Here is a 13,783-nt window from a genome sequence, read left to right as displayed (position 1 = left end):
TAGAAGTGTGGCGTATTCAATAGAGCTGGCGGGTATTTTAAGTCGTAGTTGTATAATTTTCTCCTTGAAGTAATTCGCAAGGTCGTCGACACCTGGTATGTCTTTGCTGTTGGTTGTAACTAGTGTGGTGTCTAACAATTTATTCACAAGGTAGAAGAGTTTGTATGTGTCTTTGTAGTTTGGTCCTATCATTGTTTTGTAATGTAGCCTTTTGGTCTGTTTTATGGTATATTTGTATTTCCTCCGAAGTAGTTTCCAGGCGTTTAGTGTTTGTTCATCTTTCTTTAGCTCAGAACTTTAATTTTACCATATTTTCAGAAAAAAAATTCAGTCTTGGTCAGTAGAAATCATCTTTGTAACAGCACCAAAAGCATATTCTAGATTTGTTATCCAGGAAAGGTATCTATGTTTCAGTACTCAGCAACATTGTTTTTAAGAACATGAATGATGTTATACAGTCAGCAAATTCATTTTGGAAAAATACATGCTACATCAAATAAAGATCTTATATAATACTCTAGATATTTTATATTGATCTATTAAGAGCTTTCAAGAGAAATATTTTGTAAACCAGACATCATATAAAAATAAGTATTTATTTTATCATAGTATTTTCAAATTCCTGCTATTATCTGCAAAACTGATGGATCTAAAAAAATTATACAAAATAAATAGCTTCTGCTATTGTATACGGTGCATTCTTGTTATTCATGCAATCAGTATTCACTGATCAGTGCATCTGTGAAGTTGTAAACAGAAATTGCAATTTGCCATTTACGCTGCTTTTTTGCATATTCGCAGACATGCGCATTTCAAAACATCCTTCTCTTGCTTTCACATTTTTGGCATTTGCTACTGGAAATGGCAATCAAGCAAGCATCCAGGAATTGAGTCGCAAGCTACCAATCCTAAGAGCAAGAAACACGTTTTTGTTAACTTCAGTCCCATGCAGGAACCTAACCCTATATTTCCCACAGGAATAATTATTTGCTTTCCATGGTTTGTGGAAACATAGGTATAGGTGGAAACTAACCCCAATTTTTCCATAGAGCAGTGGTTCCCAAACCTGCTCCTGGAGGCACCCCAGGTTTTCAGGATATCCACAATGAATATTCATGAGAGAGATTTGCATGCACTGCCCCCACTGCATGCAAATCTCTCATGAATATTCAGTGTGGATATCCTGAAAATGTGACTGGCTGCAGTGCCTCCAGGACTAGGTTTGGAAACCACTGCCCTAAGGCCATTGTTTCAGTCTTCATGAATTCACAGTTTGCAATGTTTTTTTAACGAAACATACTATTGTGAGTGGCGAGAACGCACTGTATATAAATGTCATTCTTGGCTCAATGTACAACTGTGTAATAATTGGAGAGCAGTTCTTGGCCTTCTTTGATGTCTCTGAGTGCAACAAGTACCACACACCTCAAGGGCCTGTAAAAGAAAACCAAATGCTACTTAGTTCTGAAATTCATCAATTAGCTTCTTAAATGGAATAATTATAGCACACACTTGAATACAAACTAGTGCAAATGCCTGCCAAAAACAACAGGAATACAAGATATTTATAGGTGAAGTTTAATTTCACCCCATCCCCCTTTGGAAATGCACTTTTTGTCAGCCATAAATAGAAAGCACACATACTTTTCCAAGGTGGTAGTAGAAGTACATGTGTTGTAACGCTATATGCATACTTTTACTCTCATAGAGGCTGTGCAATCTTCCAAAGCCTGCTTTGTACATGTAAGCCCAGCAACAAACTGCTATCCCATAAGAAAACAATTTTAATGAACTTTTGTCTTCAACTAAACTTATTAAGGAACAATATTTGGAAGGATACCAGAAGTTCACTTTATTAAAATGAAATTTGTCATTAAGGGGGGAAATTGCTAAGCTGTGGTAAAAGCTGCTTGTGCAGCTTAGTTAACTGTGGGAGTCACTAATCTGCAGTATAGAAATAATGCAACTTGTGATAAACCTCACAAGCTGCATTATCCTGCTCCCTAGGAGGCTTGGGCCACTAACACATGGCCTGATGCTCCCAGGGAGCATTTCTTAAAGGGATCAGTGTAGGAAAAAGAGAAATGGCTTCCCCTCCCCCTCCCCCTGAAGGTATCTCAAATTCTTTCCCCCCCCAAACTCCCCACAGCCTCCTTACTCTCAAAGACACATTATAGAATGCAGTCAAGCCCTGTCCCCCACCAGAAGGCTCCCCATCATTGACAATGACCTGTACCCCACACCTCCATGGTCCACTTTAAACCAGCCTTGGTGGTCTAGGTTAGGCCAAGCAGGAGCGATCCTCAGTCTCTCTAGCCATTGTTGGTATCAAGTTCATAATGGCACCTATGCCCCCTATCAGTAGTCTCACAGTTCTACCACTAGGGGTTGGGCTGCCCTATAAGGGTAAGGCAAGCTCTATAATTCAATTTACAAAATAAGGATGTCTTTTGCATGCATTTGCATTCATTATTAGCTACCCCATAGTAACCAAAATAACATGTGTTACAGTAGCATAACAGACATTATTGACTTTAATGCACATTAAGGGACATATATTGTGCATTGCTGCCTTAACGAACATTTGTAACTACCTTCCTAAATGTCTTGAAGAGGCAGCACAAATATCATTTTTGGAGTGTGACACACCTTGTGATCAATATACAAACACAGCAAATCAAAGCGAGTGAGAGTACTAAAGACATGGCATTCCGATTCTGAGTACTTGCCTATAAGTGCCCCAAAACTGATATTGCAAGGTACAACTAAATATGTTATTTATGCTTGTGATGAGTTTATAACCTTAGACAGCAGGGAATTAGTTCTATAAAGTGCATTTTGCATTATCCATGTAAATGATTAGAACAGTGGTTCTCAACCCAAATCTTGGGACACACCTAGAGGGGCATAATCAAAAGGGGCGCCCAAGTTTTCCTGAGGACGTCCTCACAGGACATCCTGGCAAAAGGGCGGGGAAACCCGTATTATCGAAACAAGATGGGCGTCCATCTTTCATTTTGATAATACGGTCGGGGACACCCAAATCGCAAAATTTAGGTCGACCTTAGAGATGGTCGTCCTTAGGGATGGTCGTCCCTGATTTTTGGCAATAATGGAAACCGAGGACGCTCATCTCAGAAACAACCAAATGCAAGCCTTTCTCTATAATATCACCAAATTTCGCCCTTTCCTTTCTGTGCACACTACCAGAACCCTCATCCACGCTCTTATCACCTCTCGCTTAGACTATTGCAACTTGCTTCTCACAGGTCTCCCACTTAGCCATCTCTCTCCTCTTCAATCTGTTCAAAATTCTGCTGCACGACTAATATTCCGCCAGGGTCGTTATGCTCATATTAGCCCTCTCCTCAAGTCACTTCACTGGCTTCCTATCCATTTCCGCATACAGTTCAAACTCCTCCTATTGACCTATAAGTGCATTCGCTCTGCAGCTCCTCAGTATCTCTCCACTCTCATCTCTCCCTACATTCCTCCCTGGGAACTCCGTTCACTGGGTAAATCTCTCTTATCTGCACCCTTCTCCTCCACCGCTAACTCCAGACTCCGTTCCTTTTATCTTGCTGCACCATATGCCTGGAATAGACTTCCTGAGCCGGTACGTCAAGCTCCATCTCTGGCCATCTTCAAATCTAAGCTAAAAGCCCACCTTTTTGATGCTGCTTTTAACTCCTACCCCTTATTCACTTGTTCAGAACCCTTATTTTATCATCCTCACCTTAATATTCCCTTATCTCTTGTTTGTCCTGTTTGTCTGTCCTAATTAGATTGTAAGCTCTGTCGAGCAGGGACTGTCTTTTCATGTTCAAGTGTACAGCGCTGCATACATCTAGTAGCGTTATAGAAATGATAAGTAGTAGTAGTAGTAATCCCTGATTCCTTCTGGTGGTCGTCTGGTCAGTTTGGGCACCTTTTTGAGGCTTGGTCGTAAGAAAAAATGGACCAGGTAAAGTCGCCCAAGTGCTCGTCAGCGACGCCCTTCTTTTTTCCATTATCGGTCGAGGACGCCCATGTGTTAGGCACGCCCCACTCCCACCTTTGCTATGCTTCCGACACGCCCCCATGAACTTTGGTCATCCCTGGGACGGAAAGCAGTTGAGGACGCCCAAAATCAGCTTTCGATTATGCCGATTTGGGTGACCCTGGGAGAAGGAAGCCTATCTCCTGATTTGTGTCGAAAGATGGGCGCCCTTCTCTTTCGAAAATAAGCCTGCTAGTCGGTCAGGTTTTCAGGATAGCCACAATGAATATGCATGAGATAAATTTGCACACACTACCTCCATTGTATGCAAATCTATCTCATGCATACTGTATTCATTGTGGATATCCTGAAAACTTGACTGGCTGGGTCTGTCCCAGGGACTGGGTTGAAAACCCCTGGATTAGAATTTTGGCATACATATAAATGCCAGATTTTCAGCTAAATACTATTCTGTAAATACACCCATAGTATACATAGCACATATTTGACAGGTAGGTGTACAATAGGTAGAGCCTGGGTGGGACCTAATTTATAGAATACTATAAATTTTATGTGCAGATCTCCAGGATTTAGCCGCAAGCACCAAGGCTGACCCTACCACTAAGTGAACTATGCATCTGCCTAGGGTGGCAGCATTTGGAAGGGACAGCAATGTTGCAAAAGAGCATCCTCTCTCCTATTCCTTCCCCTGGTCCCAGGTCCAACATCTTTAGCCCCTTCCCTATGCTTCTGCTGTCACCCTACGTCTTCTGGGGCTACTCCAAAACTACTCTGAGCTAGTGCAGAGTCTTAGTAGAGGCCTGTACTCATGTACTGCCATGTCCCATCCGCCACAATGCATTTCCTGTTGGGTCGAGGGAAGGATGCATTAGCCCTTGAGTGTGGGCCTCTGCTGGAAGGCTTCGCACTGGCAGTGGCCTTGGAAGAAATAGGGTGACAGTAGCAGAACGGAGAAGGGAAGACGGGGGGGGGGGGGGAGATTCTGGACCTAGGATTGGAGGAAGTAATGGGAGATGAGATGCTGACCCTGGGGGTGGGGGAGGTGGTGGATGGAGAGGGAGAAGGGGAAGTGCTGGACCCAGGTGGAGTGGGTAGGGAAGGAAGTAGAGATGATGGGAAGTAGGGAAGGGGAGATTCTGCCCATCTGAGGTGGATAGGAAGGGAAAAGGTGATCACTGGCTACCTGGGGTGAGCAGGAAGGGAAAGAGGGGATGTTGGCCACATTGGCAGGAGTAAAGCTGCTGGCTGTCTGGGGGAGAGAGGGAAGGGAGGAAAAAGGGATATACTGGATGGAAGTGGGGACGGATATGGCCATGAGTTACTCATGGAGGTGGGGAAGAGAGCACATGGTTGAAGATTCACCTAGGGTGTTAGATACCATTAGGCCAACCCTGACGAGCACTTACACCTAACGACATACATGCATATATACCTAGTGACGCTAGTATTCTATAAAGGAAGTAGGCGTCTACTTTCTTTTATCTAAGGACTTCTATATAGGCACATGGTTATAGAACTGCCCTCCAGCTGAGCAGCATTTCTCTCTGACTCCTGTTGGTGGACACTGAGAACAGAGGATTCTTCACTGATAAGCTCAGTATAGTTTACACAGCAGCTGCAACTGAAGTATTACCAACCCTTCTATGTCATTACTGTAGTTGATATTTGGAAGGTACCGTCTCAGTTCCAGAGGGAAATTTTCCAGGACATCAAACTCCTGATAACATACGTTAGCTGCCCTGTCTGACAAAAGAGAAGACAGAAACTTAAGTAGAGCAATAATAATGAATATATTTTCCTTTGTTTAACTAAATTGATTACGCAGATACACAAACTCTTGCCTGGGTACTAATCTTGTTGGAACCAATGTCCTACTATACTGCTCTTGTACACTGAACAAGATAGTACTGCTGAATATCAGCACAATGCAGGTAGTGTTGGGGCGGTCCAAGAATGGAATCAGGAAGAGCCAGCACTTCTCCAGACACCAGCAATATTCAGTGCCAATGCTCAGATAGCTAATCGGGCAGCTAGAACCACATAAAAAGCAGCCCTATCTTTACCTAGTTAGCTATACACAAACTAGCACTGCATATCAGCTGGTGCCCAGATAACTTCCATGTGGGTGGCCTGAAGAGTCCTATTGGCCCCTTCCTTTTCCCCCCTACCAAGAGCGTGACCCCCCATTGTAATCCTCTCTTCCCCTCCTAATTCCATTGTGATACCATTCCCCCTCCCTCTCCAAGAGAATTGGCCCCTCATTGTGATCCCCCACCCCAAAAGCATTGGCCTCTCAACCTCCTACCCCCTCGATTGCCCCTCCATTGTGATCCCCCTCCCCAAGGGCATTGTTCCTCCTAACATGGCCTCCACCACCCCTCCCCCATCCCTTGTAGGCCCCTTTGGGCCTATCTTTAAAATCTCTAGTGGTCTAGGGTACAAAGGGCATGAAAAATCTTCACTTCTGTCCATCGTAGCTCCAGATTCAAAATGGCTGTTGTGACTTCTAGCAGCAACCTCATAATACTACAAAGTATCAGAATCAGGCCAGGTAGGAAGACTGAACAGCAGGGCCGCCGAGAGGGGGGGGCAAAATTCCCCACATCCGGGCTTCCAAGGGGGGCCTGGCGCCGGGGTCTCTCTCTCTCTCTCTCTCTCTCTCCTGTGGAGAAAGTGCTAGTGCACTATTTCCTCTCTACCAGGACCAGGACCAGGAGTTGGAGCAGATATTGGCTCAGTGTGATGCTGAAGCCTCGAGTGCATCAATGCCAACTGTGGATCTGCTCCAACTGATCCTGGAAGTCCATGGTCTGTCCATCACCTGTTCATCGATGCCAGTGTCTCATTGGGTACCGTTGTTGGCATCAGAAGAGGCAGTGCTCCTCTCCAGTCCATCAGGAATGGAAGCTCTCTGTTCCTCTGTGCTGTTGCTCAGAGTTTGGACATGAATCTAGTAGACCGAAGCATACACAGACTCAAAAGTGGGCGGTGTACTCTCTGCATTGCACGGAATACTTTAATTAGCTCATCAGCATACATTTTAATACAGCCTGCGCTGTGTCTTTCCACACAAGCTAACACCCACGCACAATTCCTCTGTACATTACTGGAGGAGTGGCCTAGTGGTTAGGGTGGTGGACTTTGGTCCTGGGGAACTGAGGAACTGAGTTCAATTCCCACCTCAGGCACAGGCAGCTCCTTGTGACTCTGGGCAAGTCACTTAACCCTCCATTGCCCCATGTAAGCCGCATTGAGCCTGCCATGAGTGGGAAAGTGCGGGGTACAAATGTAACAAAAAAAAAAAAAAAAACCCTGCGTGAACCTGCAGCTAAGCCTGAAGTTGCTTTCTGCATCAGCCCCTCTGTGAGCAGCTGACTTACTATATGCCATCTTAGGCTGCACTGAAACTGTTCAGTTTCCATGCAATTCAAACACCACCTCTCATTCCGCTACCCAAAAAGTACTTTCACTTCTGAAATTCCACCTCCTTCACAAAATATAGCTGGTAGAAGTCCATGACAGCTGCCTAGAAAAAGAAAGCACCTCTGTCGCTGAAAATGTTCCTAGACCTATCCCCCAAGTCTCACACTCACCTCAGAGCTGTAGCCGCTGCAGAAAGATATGGGAAAACAAAGAAAGGCTCTCAAAAAAAGTGGGGAAAGCATGCAGAGCGTGACATGGAAATCTTTCTAACCCCGCTCCATGTGTGTGTAGGTGTGTGCATATGAGTATGTATGAACACACATGTTTGTATGTGTCTGGATGTTCTCTGACATGGGGAGAGGGGAGAGACGAATTGGGGTGTGTCCCAAACATTCTGTTGGTTTATAAATAATAATAAAATGAAACTAGACTTTTAAATGTCATAGTGAACAGGTTTCAAAAATGTATTGTACATTTAGATCACAGGTTGCCACAGTATCAAAGTGAAAGGTATTGCCGTGCTTCACCACTAGAAGGCTGTACATATTGCAACAAGTATCAAACTACATAGTTCAGTCACTAAGGGGCCCTTTTACAAAGGCGTGCTGAAAAATGGCCTGCGATAGTGTAGACATGTGTTTTGGGCGTGCGCAGAGTCATTTTTCAGCACACCTGTAAAAAATGCCTTTTAAAAATTTTTGTTGAAAATGGACGTGCGGCAAAATGAAAATTACCACATATCCATTTTGAGTCTGAGACCTGACTGCCAGCCATTGACCTAGCAGGAAAGTCTCACGCGGTAACCAGGTGGTAATGACCTACACGCGCCAAATTCCACTCAGCGCGCCCGCAAATAATTTTTCGGATGCATGTATTGGACGTGTGCCAAAAATGAAATTACCGCAAGAGCCACACTTTAGCTTGGTGGTAACTCCATTTTGGCACACATTGGGCACGTGCAGATGCTTATGCGGTTTAATAAAAGGGCCCCTAAGGGTCACTGCACATTACAACCATTAAGAAACCTACATTTCAGTTACTAATTTTCACAGCAGAATTTCAACAAAGAGAATTAAACATACATGTGAATTACTAAATCCCAGCCCAGCAGGGATAGGGTTGTGGAAGTAATTTGAGGAGGTAAATGGTGGGGAAAATAAGTGGAACTTGTAAGCTCTTTTGAGCAGGGACTGTCTTTTCTTCATGTTCATTTGTGAAGAGCTGCGTACGACTGGTAGCGCTATAGAAATGATTTATAGTAGTAGTAGTAGTAGGAACATACCTCATGGAATTATTTCAAAATCTTCTGCTTGCATGTGTGTCTGCTTTGTTTGTGTGTGAAGGTGTACCTGTGGATGTGTGTGTGTCTGTATCTGTGTTGGCCATTCTGTTAAATTTTCAGACAGTTCTTTTGTCCCCAAACATTTTCAACCCTTTATGTATAATTTATTTTTTTTTATTTTGGATTCAGTTGGATGGAAAAAATTAAAAAAGTGAATCTGATCCCCAAAATCAAATCTCCAAAATGTTAGACACACACACACTCGGATTTACCAGTTGAGCAATTATTAACATACTGCCCAACAGCAAGAGGATTCTGTGGACAGGAAGTAAGCCAGGTGACATCACTCATTTTAAAAGGACCCAGCTGGTCTCTCCTGCTGCATGACCTGCAATTAAAGCACAGTAGGGGAGTGACTGGAACATATCAGCACAATGGAAAGTCTCCATTCAAAACTAAATAGGAGTGGCCTAGTGGTTAGGGTGGTGGACTTTGGTCCTGGGGAACTGAGTTCAATTCCCACCTCAGGCATAGGCAGCTCCTTGTGACTCTGGGCAAGTCACCTAACCCTCCATTGCCCCATGCAAGCCGCATTGAGCCTGCCATGAGTGGGAAAGCACGGGGTACAAATGTAACAAAAAAAAAAAAAAAAACAGATGAGGGCTGAGATGCACTGGAAGGGTTGTAGGAAGAAGACTGCACAGAATCTTCACATGGAATCTTTGGCTATACCCCATCAGTAGTATAAAGCTTAAACACCCAACATGCAATTTTATGATAATGTGGGGAAGGGGGTGGAAAAACAGAGGGAGCACCAACTGCAATTAATGCATATCACCAATGAATATTAACTGCACAAGTGGCAGGTAGTGCATGGTATATGCTCTTGCGTTAACATGCATTAGTAATTCGTCCCCTATGTAACATAATAATTGAACCCCTACCATTCCTCGAAACATTACCATGAAGTTTTGCAATTACTGAGCATTCAAAATTGCCATTAAGTTACATCTGCACGTAATAGCTCACTTTCATTTTCTACCTATCCTATTCCATGGTCAGATCACTCCTTTCTCACATTTTGTTACCCACTCTCCACCTCTGTCTTGAAATGCTTCTACTACCCCTAAATTGGTCAGGAGATTGAGGGCTCTAACCCCTGAGTGTTTTCTGGGATCACGTGAGTTGTTTCCTTTAGATTATGTTACCATCTACATTCCATTCAATAAAGAAATAAATGAAATTACTCATATCATCAGGTTGGGTATCTCTCTAATGGAATCTTGGGCATCCAAGGGAAAATTAGGTTCTTACCTTGGTAATTTTCTTTCCTTTAGTCACAGCAGATGAATCCATTACAAATGGGTTGTGTCCACCTACCAGCAGGGGGAGATAGAGAACACTGAAAACCAAAGTGCCTCCTGGACGGCTAGCTCCATCTGCCTCTCAGTATTTGAAACTTCCAAAGCAGTGTTACACCACAAAGTAGAATAACATGAACTTTACCCACAGCGAACGAAGACCCCAGAACAGGGGCAGTAACTCAAAGGAGGGACGAACTTAACCTCCTGTAGTAGAACAGAAATCCTGAAGACTGTTTTCCAACTTCTCCCAATGAGGGAACATGTCTGCAGGAAAAACTGAACACAAAACAGAGTCAATCAGGGAGGGCTCATGGATTCATCTGCTGTGACAAAGGAAAGAAAATGACCAAGGTAAGAACCTAATTTTCCCTTCCTTGTCATCAGCAGCAGATGAATCCATTACGAATGGGATGTATCAAACCAATCCCTAGATAGGGCAGGAACAAGCCACACCACGCGCAAGCACTTGTGCTCCAAAAAGTGCGTCCCTCCTGGCAGCCACATCCAGCCTATAATGACGGGCAAAAGAGAGTTTAGAAGCCCAAGTAGCTGCACTACATATCTCTTGAAGAGAGAGTGCTCCAGCCCAAGAGGAGGAAATCGCTCTTGTGGAATGTGCCTTAAAGGCGTCAGGTGGAGGCCGGCCAGATAGCAGATATGCAGAAAAAATGGCTTCCTTAAGCCAACGGGCTATAGTGGCTTTAGACACTGGAGACCCTCTGCGAGGACCTGACAACAATACAAAAAGGTGATCAGAGGTCCTGAAAGCATTTGATATCTGCAGATACTGCAACAGAGCCCTGTGCACATCCAGAAGGTGCAACTGCCCAAAGGATTCTGGAAACTTCTCCCTAGAAAAGGAGGGCAGAAAAATAGGCTGGTTTAGGTGAAACGCTGAAACCACCTTAGGCAGGAAGGAAGGCACAGTACGTACTGTTACTCCGGACTCCGAAAATTGCAGAAATGGGTCTTGACAGGACAGAACCTGGAGCTCAGACACCCGTCTCGCCGATGTGATGGCCACCAAGAAGACTGCCTTTAAAGTCATATCCTTCTCTGAAGCCCGCCGCAGCGGCTCAAAGGGCGAACCCTGTAGAGCCTTCAATACCAGCCCCAGGTTCCAAGCCGGACAAGGTGCCCGCACGGGAGGACGGAGCCGAAGCACCCCTCTAAGAAACCGTGCAATGTCTGGATGTGCAGCTAAGGAGAGGCCAATGACCTTCCCTCAAAAGCATGCCAATGCTGCCACTTGCACCCGCAGGGAATTATAGGCTAAGCCTTTTTGTACACCATCCTGCAAAAAGTCAAGAATCAGCAAGACAGAAGCCCGCATGGGTGTGATCGCCTTTGGAACACACCAAGCCTCAAACTGGCGCCAAATCCGGGCATATGCAACGGAAGTGGACCGCTTGCGGGCCTGCAAGAAGAGTGGAGATGACCTTGTTAGAATAGCCCTTGTCTCTCAATTGCACCCTCTCAATAGCCATGCCATAAGACCAAAGTGGCAGGGATCCTCCATGGTTACCGGGCCCTGCGTCAACAGGTTCGGTACCAGAGGCAAAGGAAGAGGAGCCTCCACCAGCATCCGCCGGAGGCCCGCATACCTGGGCCAATCCGGGGCAATGAGAATCACCACTCCCTGGTGCAGCCGAATTCGCAGGAGTACTCGCCCTATCAAGGGCCATGGAGGGAACACATATAGGAGGCCCAGAGGCCAGGGTTGAGCCAAGGCATCCAACCCCGCCGAGCGAGGATCTCTCCATCTGCTGTAAAAGCACGGGACTTTGGCATTTGTGCTTGACGCCATCAGATCCGCTACGGGCGTTCCCCATTTGGCACAGAGTTGAAGGAACACTTTGTCTGCCAACTCCCACTCCGCTGGGTCGATGTGGTGTCTGCTTAGATAATCGGCTTGCACGTTGCTCTGACCTGCAATATGAGCTGCTGACAGGAACTGTAGATGCAGCTTGGCCCAGTGGCAAATCTGAGCAGCCTGCGCGGCCAGTGCTCTGCACTGCGTTCCACCTTGACGATTTATGTAGGCCACTGCCGTCATATTGTCCGACAGCACTCTGACAGCCAATCCCTCCAAGGTCGATTGAAAGGCCAGCAACGCCTGGAAAATTGCTTTTAACTCCAAGCGATTGATGGACCACTTCGATTCTTCGAGTGTCCACAGACCCTGGGCATGCCTCTCCTGGCAATGAGCTCCCCAGCCCTTCAGGCTGGCATCGGTTACCACCAGGCACCAGTCGGGGAGCGCTAACGGCATTCCTCGCCGCAGCTTGCTGTCTGAGAGCCACCACTCCATGCTGAGTCGGGCCGCAGGGAGCCAACTGAGTCTGCACTGATAATCCTGGGAAATGGGAGACCAACGTTGTAGCAGGGAACACTGCAGCGGTCTCATGTGCGCTCTCGCCCAAGGCACCACTTCTAGGGTGGCCGTCATCGACCCCAAGAGCTGGACAATGTCCCAAGCTCGCGGGCGAGGCATCCTCAGGAGCAGATGGACCTGGGTCTGAAGCTTGCACCTCCTTTGCTCAGGTAAAAAAAACAACCCCGAGGCCGTGTCGAACTGAACCCCCAAATACTCTAGAGATTGAGAGGGGGTCAGGTGACTTTTGGGTATATTGATGACCCAGCCCAGAGATTGCAGTACTGAGACCACTTTGGCTGTTACATGACGACTCTCTTCTGCAGAGTCCGCTCTGATGAGCCAGTCATCGAGGTACGGGTGAACCCGGATACCCTCTCGCCTGAGAAAGGCAGCTACTACCACCATTCCCTTGGAAAAGGTTTGGGGAGCTGTGGCGAGGCCAAAATGCAAGGCCCGAAACTGAAAGTGTTTTCCCAACACCGCAAACCGGAGAAACCGTTGGTGCAGGCGCCAAATAGGGATGTGCAAGTAAGCTTCTTTCAGGTCCAGAGACATGAGAAACTCTCCTGGCTGTACCGCCGCAATGACGGAGCGCAGGGTTTCCATGTGGAAATGCCGTACTTTGAGTGACTCGTTGACTTTCTTCAAGTCGAGAATGGGCTGAAAAGACTCGCCTTTTCACGGCACCACAAAATAAATGGAGTAATGACTGTAGCCGTGTTCGGCGGGAGGCACAGGGATCACCGCTCCCAGGTGCAACAAGCCTTGCAAGGTCTCCTCTACTGCTGCCCATTTGACGGCAGTGCCGCATTGGGACTCCAAAAACATGTCTCTCACCGGGGCAGTTAATTCCAATCTGTAGCCGTCTCTGATCAGGTCCAAAACCCACTGATCTGAGGTAATCTTGACCCACTCCTCAAGAAAGAGGGAATGACGTCCTCCAACTGCAGGAATCGAGGAGTGGGCTGGCGCACCATCATTGAGAGGGTCGCCCATGAACTCCAGGCCTTGAACCGGCCGCTGTGGCGCGTTTGTCCGAGCAAAAGGAGTTCCTCTGCTGAAAACGGGCACGCAAAGTAAACCCAGCAGAACATCCCAGGCGGTACCTTCTAGCTTCACGGAAGCAAGGTCTGGCAGAGGAGAGAACCGCCTGACCCTTGGAAGAAGGCCGCGGCCTATCCTCTGGTAACCGCTGGGGTTTGGCATCCCCCAGGCCCTTGACAATTTTCTCCAACTCCTCACCAAATAGGAGAAGGCCCTGGAAGGGCAACTTCACCAACCATAGCTTAGAGGCCATGACAACCGCCCAATGCCGTAGCCATAGAAGGCGGCGAGTG

General features: G+C 46.3%; 1 protein-coding gene across 2 annotated transcripts in view; it reads right to left on the bottom strand.

The window, feature by feature from the left end:
* Window positions 1–1,164: 1,164 nt before the first annotated feature.
* SETD9 (SET domain containing 9) overlaps window positions 1,165–13,783 on the bottom strand; it is a 38,495-nt gene continuing 25,876 nt past the window's right edge. The window contains exons 4-6 of one of the 2 annotated variants that reach the window (XM_030193153.1): window positions 8,978–9,093; window positions 5,638–5,743; window positions 1,165–1,434 (exon numbers count right to left, since the gene is read on the bottom strand). In XM_030193153.1, coding sequence (XP_030049013.1) covers window positions 1,347–1,434; window positions 5,638–5,743; window positions 8,978–9,093 — 310 coding nt within the window. In that variant the 3' untranslated portion in view covers window positions 1,165–1,346. The remainder of the gene's footprint in view (window positions 1,435–5,637; window positions 5,744–8,977; window positions 9,094–13,783) is intronic. The other variant, XM_030193154.1, reaches the window with a different exon arrangement.

This window comes from Microcaecilia unicolor, chromosome 2 (assembly GCF_901765095.1).
Source record: "Microcaecilia unicolor chromosome 2, aMicUni1.1, whole genome shotgun sequence".
NCBI lineage: Eukaryota > Metazoa > Chordata > Amphibia > Gymnophiona > Siphonopidae > Microcaecilia > Microcaecilia unicolor.
This window is presented reverse-complemented; position numbering and strand designations above follow the sequence as displayed.